General features: G+C 40.6%; 1 protein-coding gene across 6 annotated transcripts in view; it reads right to left on the bottom strand.

Annotated features, from left to right (window-relative positions):
• The window catches only part of ADAMTSL3 (ADAMTS like 3), a 174,694-nt gene that overhangs the window by 27,480 nt on the left and 133,489 nt on the right, over positions 1–13,725 (bottom strand). For all 6 annotated transcript variants that reach the window (XM_033071114.1, XM_033071111.1, XM_033071113.1 and 3 more), the window contains 5 exons: positions 13,432–13,718; positions 6,598–6,727; positions 5,347–5,539; positions 4,642–4,821; positions 3,747–3,900 (listed from right to left, as the gene is read on the bottom strand). In XM_033071114.1, the coding sequence (XP_032927005.1) occupies positions 3,747–3,900; positions 4,642–4,821; positions 5,347–5,539; positions 6,598–6,727; positions 13,432–13,718 (944 nt within the window). The remainder of the gene's footprint in view (positions 1–3,746; positions 3,901–4,641; positions 4,822–5,346; positions 5,540–6,597; positions 6,728–13,431; positions 13,719–13,725) is intronic.

Here is a 13,725-nt window from a genome sequence, read left to right as displayed (position 1 = left end):
TGGAAATGAAAAAGCTGAATTAAAAAAATGTGAACACATTATCACTTTCCCCACATTTGAGCACTGTTGAGTGCAGAATGACCTAAATAAAGCAAAATCTATCCAAAATGTAAGGCTCCCTTTGACTCTTATTTAAAATGTTGGCCAGCTGTGCTGGTTGCCTGAGTCAAGCCAAACTGATAGCGGTACAGGAGGTGAAAGAAATAGTCAGTGAAGACACAGTACATACAACAGGCAAAGGCACCCTGTAATCATAGGCTGAGGGTAATTCATTAGGGTTGAAAGATGAGCTGCTGACAGCGTTGTGCCAAGAAAGTAGGGAGGGAAGGGAGAAATAAGGCGTGGTTTTGAGGGGCTGAACACAGCGATCAGATGAATTGACAAAGGCAGGGAGAAACAGCACAAAGCTTCGTGCAGGCTGGGTATAGAGACACCAGGTATTATGAAGCTCCTGCTGCACTGAACCCCAGGCACCTGGGTGCTGGAAGGTTTCTAGGGAGCTGCCTGGATGAACACCAGGGCAGGCTGTTCCAGCAGAGCTGGGGGTGCACAGGGGCTGCGATGGGTTGGATGCTGCTGTGTTGACACTGCCGGCAGCGCCGTGCCCACTTTGATCAGCAGAGCTCATCTGGCTGAGAGCACCGGGAACAAAGCAGTGCAGGAGCAAGGGCAGCACCCCCAGCCCTCCATGCCAGGCTGGAGCTGCAGCATGGGAAGGAAACAATGATGTAGGTGCTAGAAAGCAGCCCAGCTGTGTTTGGTGACCCAGCGTTTAGGGATGTGACAGAGAAAGCTCAGAGCAGGCAGAACGAGCTGATGGAAATGGACACACAGATCACAACACTTGTCAGCTCTTCTGACTGAAATCATCGCTGCTTTTCCACTTGGGAGGTACCTAAATCAAAGGACAGCACAGCTACACTGATGGCACACAAATGATACCCAAAAAGCTGTGTATACATGTGCTACAAATATGTTGTGAAGAAATAGGTGAAAAGCTAAATGCTTCAAGCATTCAATAAGTGTGTACACTATAGGAACTACACCCTGGAGTGCGTTCTTATGCTTATAAAACAAAATGGTTATTTTCAATGTTTTGGGTAATGAGTTCAGACCTGTGGGGATATCATGGTTTCATAATTACACAGCTTTTAAATCGGGATTTGTTATCCAGATACAAGGTTCCTTCAACCATTTCACATGGTACAACAATGAAATTGTTTTAGGCACTCAGTTTACTAAAATTATTAAAGTAGCGTCCTGTTTTTAATAAGTTATTGGGCCCCAAATATTTATTTTCAGGGAAGCGTTCCAGTATTAAATCTTCCATTTCCAAAATCCAACCTACAGACACAGTAAGTGTAACTTTAAACACACAAATTAAAATACTTTAGGCTGTGGTCTGTTTACACTAGTTATTCCAACTTAGAATTAAACCCAGTGCATACTTATAAATACGTTAACAAGTCTCATCCATTTCATTTCTTTAAAAAAGACCACTAGCTCTCATTAGCAGCTCAACACTAAAGGGTGTGTGTATTTTTACTGGTGACTGGTGAGCAGGGCTGAGAGTGAAACAAAGTTCAGAGTTGTGGATGTCAGGCCATATAAATATATAAGGTCATATGAATGTATGAGGCCATGTAAATATGCATTCTCTAGATCCTTACTGTCATTCAATCCTGCAGCTGCTGAGGTAATGGACTGTTTGGGAGAGTAAAGGAAAATCTCTAGGAATATGTGCTGGAGCCATTGGACCTCATTATCACCTGATACAAATCCATCTGCATCTGTGACCTGTAATGGTCCTGAACAGCCTCAGCTGGCTTTCAGATCCTGGTGACCTCGGGGCTAGACTGGTGTTATTTCCTATTTCTCAGAGCCCGGAGTCAGGAATGTTTCTACTTAATAAGCACTACTAAGTCAGAAAACAGCCACGATTACCAGTCTCAGGCTGAAAGATTAAGTCTAAAATGATTCAGCATTGTCATTGTAAAAAGGCACTCATCTGAGCCACAGAAGCATCACCTTGAGGAGGGAGATTTAGAAACTGCTGTCCCCAACAGCACTCACACCATGCTGCTCCTCACCCATCCACATCACTCCTTGTCCTACAGCCACGCTCTGTTCCTGCCTTCTACTCAGTGCCCCTTCAAGGCAGCCTCAGCCCAGGGCTGCAGGAGGAGGAGATGCCTCCTGCATGTTCTGGGAATCCCCAGCCTGCTGCTGTCCCAGCCCTGGCTCCTTCTGCAAGACTAAACATGGACCAGCTCACACCTTCCCCACCCTCCTGTGCACTGAGAGAACCACCAGGCAGATCTGAGCTGCAAGGGCTGCAGAGGGGATGTGGAAATGGAGGGAGAGGACAGTAATTCTCTTTAGGACTTTGATCTGCACCCACTGTGGCCAATGCTGTCCCCTCTGCAGCCCTGGGTGCTGCTCTCTAGGCTCTGTGCTGGAAGCTGACACGGTAACATTAATATCAGTCTGAGCTAAGCAATTCACAAACCAGCTCCACTGCCATTCAACTATCCACAATTAATTAAATTCAGATAGATATGCAACTCAAAATATTTTATTAAACCTTATGCCAAGGACATTCCTGAAAGTCCACAGGGCTTTATTTAAGTGGAGTTTTGAACCTCAGGATTTTGGCATGTTAATCTGAAATGCAGGCCAGGAAAAGAAGTTTCATATTATGTATGAATCAGTAATTATTCTATTTCTTATTTTGTTTTGTGAATAATTTTTAAAGCAAAGCTTCGAAATGTATAAAGTAGCTATTTCTTGACAACACTATGAGTTGGGTCAAAACATGGCTATGTCTGACCTGTGGCCATTGATAAAGGCTTTCTGTTTGCCCCCAGCTCAAAACTAAAAGCTCTTTTTGTTTCTCCCTGTCTTCTCAGCATCCTGCTCCCCAATATTGTCAAACAATAATCTCCTTTAAAAAGCAAGAGGAGCACAGGTTCAGACATAAAGAACCTACATTTAGCTCTGCCTATTCTAAATTAGTGTGTGTGATTGAACATATTCTGTATCACAGAGGTTTTTCCATCTCTGTTAAACTCACAATTAGTGCAACTTCCATCAGTATCACAACCCAGTTGTGCCCAAATTGTACAATTTCCATAGTCAATCCTTCTGAAATGATTCTTATATAGACAGTAATAAAACAACAGATTTTTAAAAGAATGTCTCTAGTGACACCACTCCTGTGCAGCTAATGAGGCCAGGATTCTAATTTTTACAAGGAAAGATAGAAATTATACCTAAAATTATCACTGGCACAGAGTTTCAGGTTTGAATTCCACCATGTTAAGCAAAATGTCCAGTGTAATACAAAGGTACAGTGAAAAGACAAAGCAGCAGAACTGGATTCTCATATTTTCTAATGTCTTTTGTAATTTATGTTAAATTTATGAGTTTTTCTTTTTTTTCCCACTTGGAATAGTGTAAATGATAAAGGAAAAATCAGATCAAATTGTGGATAAGAGTGAGGGTGAGAGGTATGTACCATAACATATATTCAAAAACTACTTCTTGAGATCATAACCTTTGTTGCTGAGTGGCAGAAATAAAAAGAAGAATCCTGTTATTACTGGTATAGTAATTATGACACTCAGTTTGTGCCAAGTTATGTTGCGATACTATAGGGAGATGAGTGAATTAATGTTCATACAGATTTCTCTTTATAAATAGATCATTCCAAATCAGCTAGGAACCAGATAAAGTCACATACTTACTGTTGCAGGCATTCATCTGACAAGACCTTACAAGCAGTGCAGGAGACAGAGCACTACACATCGATCCATTTAATGTGACATATTGGCCCTTTGCTGTTAGGGTTTGGCAGGCAATTTTCCTTCTCTGGATTCCAACACCACAGCTTACTGAGCACTGTGAAAGGAAGGATGCAGTCAAGCTAAACTTGGTGCTCCACACCACATATGCTAAATTTAAACTAGTTTGTTTTGTGGTAGTTTCTATTTAATTTTTTTTTTTTAATTTTTTAGTTCTGAGAGAGTACACACACTTTACTTCATAGGAATCCTTGTGTTATCTAGCTGTTAGACTCTAATATTAGTTATTAAACTCTCTCCACTTTTCCAGGCAATAAGAATATAAGACAGACAGTTTTTCCAGCAAGCAAATAATGAATTAAAATAACATGAGAGTATTTATGCCCAGTCATGGACAAAACAGAGCAATGAGGTCTGGTACCTGACAGAAACAATTCAGCAGGTTCTAAACAGCCTCTGGCAAGTCTCTCAACCTTCTCTCTTAGGTTGTATTGCATGAAACTGTAATTGCAGCTTCTAAATTCAATTTTCTAAATCATTTTGAATGGGGAGTGGTAGCAAGCTTGCATTAAACAGGAAAAGAGGAGGATGTATTCCAGAACAATGCAGAGATTTGCTTTTTGGAAGTTGTACCATGAAATTATTGATAGCTAAACATGTCTGGTCGAAAGCATGCCATGTCCTTCAGGGATGAGGCACTGCCCAGGAAGGGGGCTGTGATCAGGCTGGCTGCAGGCAGGGATGCACAGCTCCAGACAGCTCATTAACCCAGGCAGAAATCTTCAGAGCTTTGGTTGCAATGGAGGGTTTTGGTTCACCATTATTGATATTTGCTCACCTTGGACCATTCCCCAAAGACCAGCTGAGGAGGACAATCAACTTTTGCACATGCTTTACTAGTTGGCAATTTGGGTTCCTGGCAGGTGTCATCAGGGTGTTTGAGGAAACTTCCATCTGTCAGCAGCTGCTTACAGGACACTCTGCGGGTCTGAATCCCTCCTCCACAGGTACGTGAACACTAAGGAGGAGAGGAATTAAATACAGCATTTACACCTGCATGGACAGCTGTGCTCCTGAAAAATGACATCTACTTTCAATGAAAAATCAAGCAGCATGGAAAATTAATGTTAAAATATTTAATATATTAGAGATGAGGAGAACTGGAGGTCAGATGTCAAACATACCACCTGAATGCAGAGAAGTAGTAGAAATCATAGAGAAAACATGCATCTTATGCATAAATCTATGTGCTTCACCAGTTAATACATCCAAAAAAAAAAAACCAAAGAAAAGAAGGTTATTGTGTTTTGAGAGCACAGGGAGAGAAATGATGTATGGAATAACAGGTATCCAGCCTTCTGAAATCCTAACAAGAACTTCCACCCACAGGCACAGAAGTCTAAAGCAGTGCTTTTGGGTTAGTTTGTTCTAATGATGGGAGCTGGAACTCACACAGAAGGTCGGGAGCTGCCTTCCATGCTGGAGAATTTCAAGTCCCTGGCCAGAGGAACCCATTTCAACCCTTCCTGGGACCCAGCCATACCTGTTGCCATTCCTCAGCGTGCCAAGCAGGGGGACAATCAATCTGGTTACAGGCTTGTAAAGAGTGAGGCTTTGGGTCCTTGCACTGGTGGGCAGCAGCAGCAGAGCCCCCGGGCTGCTGGCAGGACACGTCCCTGCTCTGGATCCCCACCCCGCAGGGCGCCGAGCAGCGGCTCCAGGGGCCGCTCTGCCACCTGTCCCAAAAACAGCCAAAAACTCACCTTCAGCAGCTCTCACTGGGCAAGGAACAGCCTTATCCCAACAGAGCCCAGCAAAAAGCACAGCTGCAGGCACAGTTATTGATCAATGGCTAAAACACCCCTTTGGTTTGGCTGGAGCACAAAAGTATAAATTGGATTTAGTGCAGGTAACAAGCAAATGCAGAATTTATTAACAGTATAGTAATAAATGGTCATTTTCAGACAAATTTAAATCCACTATTTACCTCTAGAGTGCTCCTCTTAAAAACAGCCTGTTGGCAACCTGCTGATGTTTACATTGATAAATGTAAATATGTAAATAGACCTTTCTTATATTTACAAAACTTCCTTTAAATCTGTGTATGTTTTCTATAAAACATCCTGTTCCTGTTAACTTCTTCCCTACATTTAGCAAGAGCAGGTTTCTGCAAACACATAGAAACAATTTGCAAAGGATCTGGGATGTCAGAGATCAGAAATGGGTAAATCAGTCAGCACACATCAAAATTTCACATATGGCCTTTTCAAGTGATCAAATGACCTAGAGGTTTTCTTGGATTTAGGCTGGGTTTGTTCTTCCCCCAGAATCTCTAAATAAACATAAGAAATATGTGGGGCTACTAAAGAAGCATTAAATTAAGGTGCCTTTAAATCACAATTTCGTATTTTTTTCATTCAGTAAAAATAAAAAGTAAATATCCTCAGCTTTTTTTTTTTTTTTTTTTTTTTGTGAAAAATCCTCAAAATTTTCCTTCTACCACTAGGAGAGTTAAGGCTCTTTTTCCAACTCTGGCAGATATTCAACATGGAAGAGATTTATTTCAGAAAACGTCCCCTATTTCAGCAGTGAGATATGAAGAGTGGAAAAGGAGTGAACAAGACCAAAAAAACACCCTAATCCCAAAACCTTGTTGAAAACAGAAGTAGTGAAATTCCATCCTGAAAGCATGACCACAGGCCTGCAATCTGAGCCCTTTCTGAGAAAGCCAATGTTTATTTAAGCCCCATTAACCCTTCCTTTGCCAGCACATGATTCCATTACTGCAGGGTACCTCGGGGGGCAGAGCTTGGTGTTGCAGGTCCTTGTCATTGGGGGTGGCCTCTTGGAGCTGTCACACAGGGTTTCATTGACACCTTGCTTGGTGTCCACGTGCAGACACATGGCAATGGCTTCCTGTGTGCCTGCATTTAAAAGAACACCCATGAAACAGTGAAGATGGAACAGATTTCTGTAAAGCTTGCTCTTCATGCTCAGTAAAAAGGCACTGAATTGGATAGCAGGCTCAGAAGTAACATCTCAAGCAAAAAGGAATGCAGAGACACTTTACATATGTAATGCTCAGAAGATATTTGTGATTTATATCTTTACTTCTGTGATATTTACATTGATGTGACATTATACCACTCTGAAAAACAATAAAAAACCAGGTTTTTCTGTCAAGCTACCAGAGGCTACACCTACTGGTTCTGCAATGATCCTAAACCAACTATTACCTCCATTGCCAAAACTGAGGTAAAAGTGATTCCTTCTCACTTACCTTGCCTATATAAAGAGCTAAAGATCTGCAAAAATTGTTATAAAAATGCAGAAAACTTGTAAAGCTATAGTCAGGAGAAACGTTCTATGTTTAGTCAGCCACTCTCAGTGGCCAAGAGATGCAATGGTTTTGCTGAAGGCAGCAAATCTGACCCAGCTTAGAGCTTTCCTCACTCGTTACCACTCTTGGCACCTTCTGATCTGCAGCTCTTGCTACCTGGATCTTATTACTAAAGCATGGAAGATTACTAATGCTCAAATTTCTATGAGCAAAATGAAAGGTAATATAAGTTTCCTTTAGAACAAGACAGCTCAGTGAATACACATTCTGTGAACTACTTCTATTTTAAGCTTATGCAATTATCCAATTTTATATATCATATTTTTTAGAATGAAAGCCTCACTCAATTTCAAAGTTTGCTCATATGTCCATAAAATACAAGATGGTTGTGATGTGTCTGGGGATTCTGGGTATCTGGGATGTTCTATACAAGCAATGCTAATGATTGAAATCCTTTAGAACAAAAGAGCTGAAATTATAAAATGCCTTTATTGTTTCCAGGCAAAAATGGTTCTTGAAGAATTATCATTTCATAGAATTTAAATTCCTTTCCTTCTTATTTTTCACTAATCTTCAGTGATTTTGTAAGGACACTGCTGATCACCAGCCATTCTGATTCCAGTGGGCTGGAATACCCAACACAGGAAGTTCCACCCCCAGCCCAATATTTCTCTCCTGTACACAAGTACTGTCATTTTTTCATAAACCAAAAATGTTCCCTCCATCTACAAACAATTTTGATTCAGTCCAGTGTATCAGCCAGCCCAGGCCACAATCTCACTTGAGCCAGTCCAGCTACTTCAGACACCTCAGCAGGGGTAAACCAGTAGCAATTTTCAGAATAACACAGATTCTGATTCCTTTCAGGCTCTCTGGTACACCTCGAGATCCCCTCTGGGACTCATTTGCAGTTCAGAAAGACCTTGTTATATAAATGTTTTGACTACATCTACAAAGTGATGAATTTTTATAGAACAAAGGACCTAACCTTAAACATGATTGACAACCTATTCAGTTCTCTTGTATCACAGTACTGATAATTCCGTTTGTACTAATTTTAATAAAACCGTTTTACTAGCCAGGCTGGGAATAAACATTTAACAACAAACACCATGACTTTAATACAGACATGAAAATGCCCAAAGATGACAAAACAAACATATTTTTTGTTACAGAAGTAGGGGAATCAAAAGCTTTCTTTCCAATCAGTCCTCAAGTGTTTAACAGGGGCAGTTTCCCCTTACCTAGGAAATGCACATTTGACTGTCTACAGGAGAGAAGGAAGCATTTAGAGTTGGGTTCTGACAGAAAGATTTCCCTTACTTGATTACAAGTAATCAAGTCCATGCCAAGCATACATATAATCTATATTTTAGGTCATAATCTACCCTATGCTGCCAAGATTTAGCTTCACTGACCTCCCTGTGTGGCTGTGAGAAAACCTTGCCCCAAAGTGATGCTTCTGCTCTGGAACAAGCAGAACAAGGTTACAAGACATAGAATCATCTCAATATCTCACACAAAGGAGGGGGATGAAATGAAATTCCCCTCAGACCATCTAAATAGGCAATAATGTCATGGGAACTTTTAATCTTGGTGTTCTATAAGCTGAATTGGCCAGCCAAATGAACAAAAGGCATGTCATACCAGGTGATGGGGTCTGACTACAAATTGCCACCTGGAGTTCATTACACCATTCCTGCCTTCCAGCAGGACCTGCCGAGCTTTAATCACATTAAGAGAAGAAAATGTTGATCTGTGGTGTGTTTTTCATTTGACTGAAGTACAGAGCACAAACTCCATTAGCAATTCTTCCCCACAGGGGCTTCAATGAATGAAAACTTGCCCCCTGTTTTGATGCTGTAAGTACAGAATGGAGACTAAAGGGTTGTTAGAAACCTACCACAAAGTCCCTTCCTGTTCCTTCATCCTCAGCTCAAGAACTCAATTCAATAAATAACTGCACCTAATTGATGTTATATTTGCTTGAACTTAACTGTCAAAATGTCTTCACAATTAATCAGATTTCTCACCCCAAAACTTTCCATTAGCTGGGAACCTCAATCACTGATAAACTTATTCTATGTCGATTGGAAACTGGAAAAATCTATTATTCAAACAAGCAAAGTTTTATATCCATGACTTTCTTGGCTTATAATATAAACATAGTAGATAATTTAACTAAAACATTATGTATGCAGCAGGGAGCATTAAGTATTTTTACAGTAATCTGATGCACTATTGTAGTAATTACCCTACTATTCAGTGAAATAGAATATTTTCTATTTTAACCCAGCGTTCAAACCACATACATTTACATTCTTTTACAATCTTTTCTGTGCAATGAAATATACAGTGCTTGAAGCTGCGTTAAAAGATCAAAATGCTTGAATTAAGCCCAGAGTTTCTGTTCCTGCCTTTTTTAAGTACAGAGAAAATGGGGGTGAAAACTGCTATGCAAACATTAAGAAGGTGGCTCTATTCTCTATACCTGGAAGAAGGACATTTATTTACCTCAGTCAGTCTCAGTTTGGTGGCTTCTTAAAAATATGAACTATAAGCTGAAAATAACTCACAAGAAATGCCAAATTCTACATATCCTTAAGCCTCTCTGTGCATCTATTTTATACTTTTTTAAGAGAGTAAACATTAGCTAATGAAACAAATGATACAATTGACCAGTTATCAAGGTGACTCCAACACAAGCTGTGAGCAAATTCTCTCAGCTTTATATGTGAGTCTCTGAACGGTCATTGTTTTTCTTAGAGCCCTTAAATTTGGCTAGAATCCATCAATATTCTAGGAATCTCAGGTTTCTCATAAATAAAATGGTAAACTTCTAGCCCTTATGGTCCAGACAAAAGCCTGAAAACACAACTTGACTGCACTCTGAAGTCACCAAAGCCACAGAGGCTACAGAGGAAATAACAGGAAGTGCATATGTTATTTATTGCTTTGTCTCATTATTTTTAGGCCAATGTAATGTCATTAGGTGTCCCAAATAATAATTTTTTAAGCATATGGAGCAATGAGAATGATAATAATAATAATATTCAACCACCAAAATCTGCCTCTTGCAACCAAAGGTATATTTAAACAAGAAAATGTTCAGTGAGTTTTAAAATTAAAAACATCCCTTTAAAATATTGTTGAGTAGTTAAATGATTGACAACACTAAAGAAAAAGCTATAGATTACAACAAAAACATTTCTCTTCAGGCATATTCTTTATTCTCATAATGATTATTAATTCCCTACTGATGATATTATGTAAATTGAACTTACATCTGGGACTCTCACATCCTGGCCAAAGTTCTTCAGATTTAAAAGAAAACAAAAACAAAAATGAAGAAGCCCAAAAAAAGCATTCAGGGAAAATGAAGGCAAATTTTGCGTTCCCCAAGCACACAGCTGGCTTATTTTCATTTTGAGATTTCTTCAGGCACTAAATAAAAACCCAGATCTTTAGATTTCAGACTGGTTACAGAGCTTCCTACGGGTATTTAAAGGTGATGTCTGCCTGTGACTAACAGGCCTCGACAACTTTTATTTACACTCATGGAAAGACTGATGAAGGAAGCATTAATTATGCTAAGAGGCATAAAACAACTTGGCTGCTCTCAAAACCTCAACTTGTTTGGCTCTTCAGATGCTGTGTGAGAAGCCGCAGAGGTTTGGTGCAGAAAGCTCACAAGTGACCCCAGACTGGTGGGACTGTTCCTCTAGAACTGGAAAGATGATGTTTGATAACGCCTTGCAAATCACTCTCTGTAAGTCTAATACCCCCAAAACCCAATGTTTCCATCTGCATTTTTTCACCTGCCTTGCAGAGGGACCAGAGGAGACTGAATGACAAGTCTAGTCTGTGTGAGGATTAAAAAAGGGTGCAAGTGACAATCTGAAAGAGAGATTCGGACTTTGCTCAAATAGTGGCTATAAAAGCTCCCAGCCTACTTAGGACCTGCAGAATTTTCCCTCTTTCAGAAAGAGTTAAGCACTAAGAAATGGGGGTAGGGAGTTCTGAGGATACAGAAATCCACAGGAATTTGTTTTAATAGCCACTGCTAGATGCATACATACTAGAGAAAAAGTACCTAATATAATTTACATTACACTGGGTTATTCCAAACTCAGACAACATTTATTTCTTGTAACGAAAGAGTTCATCTAATTGAAATGAGATTTGAACATAAAACTTAGCAGAAAGGGATCAGCTCCTTTGAACTACACAATGGAAAAATAGTAGACAGTGAGATCATTAGCTAGTACATTGCAGTGAGTTGGAAACAGCAGAGATGTCTGGTTCCCTTAAAACTATTTATCGGCAGGTAATTTTTGGTCTGTTTGAAAGCCTTTGCCAAGGCAGCCAGAGGACCAGAGCTGATAGAAAGGAAAAATCACCTAGCTAGCACAGCAACATGGGGGCTTCTGAAGCTGCTTATTGATAAAATACCCTGACAGCTTCCCACATTTCCCAGGAGCATCATGTAAGGAAAATGTCTAGACACAGTACCAGTGATACCACAGAAGTCTTAAAAACACAAACAGATATTGTCTTTCAAATTTCTTCAAGTGAGTCATTTCTACTGCATAGCAAACAATTTGTTAGATTACTGTGAACACCTATAGGACAATTCTGGGTCAGAGAACCTCACAAATTCAAGAAAGGGTCAGAAGTCAACAGCAGAATTCCTACTCAGCTCCCTCAGGAACAAAATTAAACTGAACACAAGATTCTGCTCATCAGTCAATTTGAAGTTCCTTCCAATGAAACTGCTGTGTTCAGTGCAGGCTCCTTAAATTACCATCAGCCTTCACACCAAGTGTAGGTTTTTATGGGGATGCTTTTGTAAGGACAAAGTCACCCTTGAAGATGCAGAATGCAAACAGGCACATGTGCAACAGCAGACAATCACTAGAGATTATTTCAGCCTACATATAAGATGATAGCCTCAAAATTCAAAAACCCTGGAGTTTTAGAACACCTCTGGCAAAGGCATTGGCTAAAAAGCAGTAAAGAGTATTTAAGATGGCAAGAAAATGGTTCTATGTTACAAAAATCAGTTAAAATACCAGAACTACAAATTCAGAATTAATGGTTTGCTTCTGCTTTACAGTACAATTTCCTTACTTCTAAAAACATTTCTCTTATTAAAATATGAAGCAGAGACACTCAGCCACAATAGCTGTCACTACCATCTCATGCTTACACAAACATACTTGGACTACAGTCTCTCCTCCCTAGCCAGCCATGATGCCCACAGCAGGTTGTGCAGGGAATGGGATGTTCCAGCTCTTGTGATCACAGGTGCTGTTATTCCTGTGGATCGACCCTCTCAGCAACCAGCAGTGATAAATGATAAAGGAGGCACCATCAGTCACTCACCATCCTGCTGATCCCATTCTGGGGCATCCCTCCCAGCTTCTGTCTTCCAGCTTTGAGCTGGTGAATAGCACACAGGAGGCTGCTGTCTGTGAGCTCTATCTCGCTCCCCACTTCCAATTGTTTCTGTTTCCCCTTTTCCTACATTTTTTATTTCTTCTATGGGTACAACTGTCTTCACTTCCCACTGATGTCAGCAGTCCTGTCATATATAGGTGTGTTCACAATTCCACTGCCTCCACTTAACACTTCATAACTCACTTGTGTTCAGTCCCAAAGTACAGTAAGTAGTAGCAACACCAGCAGCCTTGTCTGGTAACATGTACTTACTACGACAGGGAGATTCGATTACATCCAAGAAGGAATGTGCCTAACTACTTGCAGACAGATGTATGGCACAGAGCTCCATGCAGTGACACAGTGCACCCAGACCAGCTCCTGTTTGATCTTCACATCAGCCAGCCTGGAAACAACTCTAATTACAGCTCTGTATTCCTACTGTTCTGCAGAAAATGGCAGCATTTTGAAGAAAAGGAATAAACTCTGAAACTATACACTTTTGGTTCCTAGGAAAAGATAGATCATATAAACATTTCTACCCCTGATGCATCAAACGTGCTGGTACCACAGACAGCTGGCAGCTGACACTCCTGCAGCAGCAAAACTTCCTGCATCAAGTTGCTGCATCAACTTCCTGCACCTTACTTAAGCAAATAAGTGTTTGCTGAAGGAAAGAGTGGTTTGTAATACTCTATTGATAACCAAAAATATGTTAAAGCTTGTAGCTGCAGGTTTTCCTGCAGATCAACATAGTTACTTTAGGGTAACACTAACAGGAGAAGCAACATTACCAAACAATGCCAAATTCTTACAACTCAGGATAAATTAAGAAAAAATAAAAGGTACCTCCAAGACATGTGGCTGAGCATGGAGTAAACCCAATATATTCCCAGTCATAAATCACACTGCCATCTTCAGCATGAGGAAGTTCTGGCGTGTAGGGGACAGGGTCACTGTCACAGGACACCTGGTGGCAGACTCGTTCTGTTGGTGGCTTCACATCTTCACATTCCTCCTCAGGCAGCTCAACTTCCGTCTGAGTGAAGGCGAGCAGAATCCGGCACCGCACATCTCGCACCTGGATGCCACTGCCACATGTGGCACTGCACGGGGACCAGGGCTCAGGAATAAACCTGCAGA

Source organism: Catharus ustulatus, chromosome 12, assembly GCF_009819885.2.
Source record: "Catharus ustulatus isolate bCatUst1 chromosome 12, bCatUst1.pri.v2, whole genome shotgun sequence".
In the NCBI taxonomy this organism is placed as follows: Eukaryota; Metazoa; Chordata; class Aves; order Passeriformes; family Turdidae; genus Catharus; species Catharus ustulatus.
This window is presented reverse-complemented; position numbering and strand designations above follow the sequence as displayed.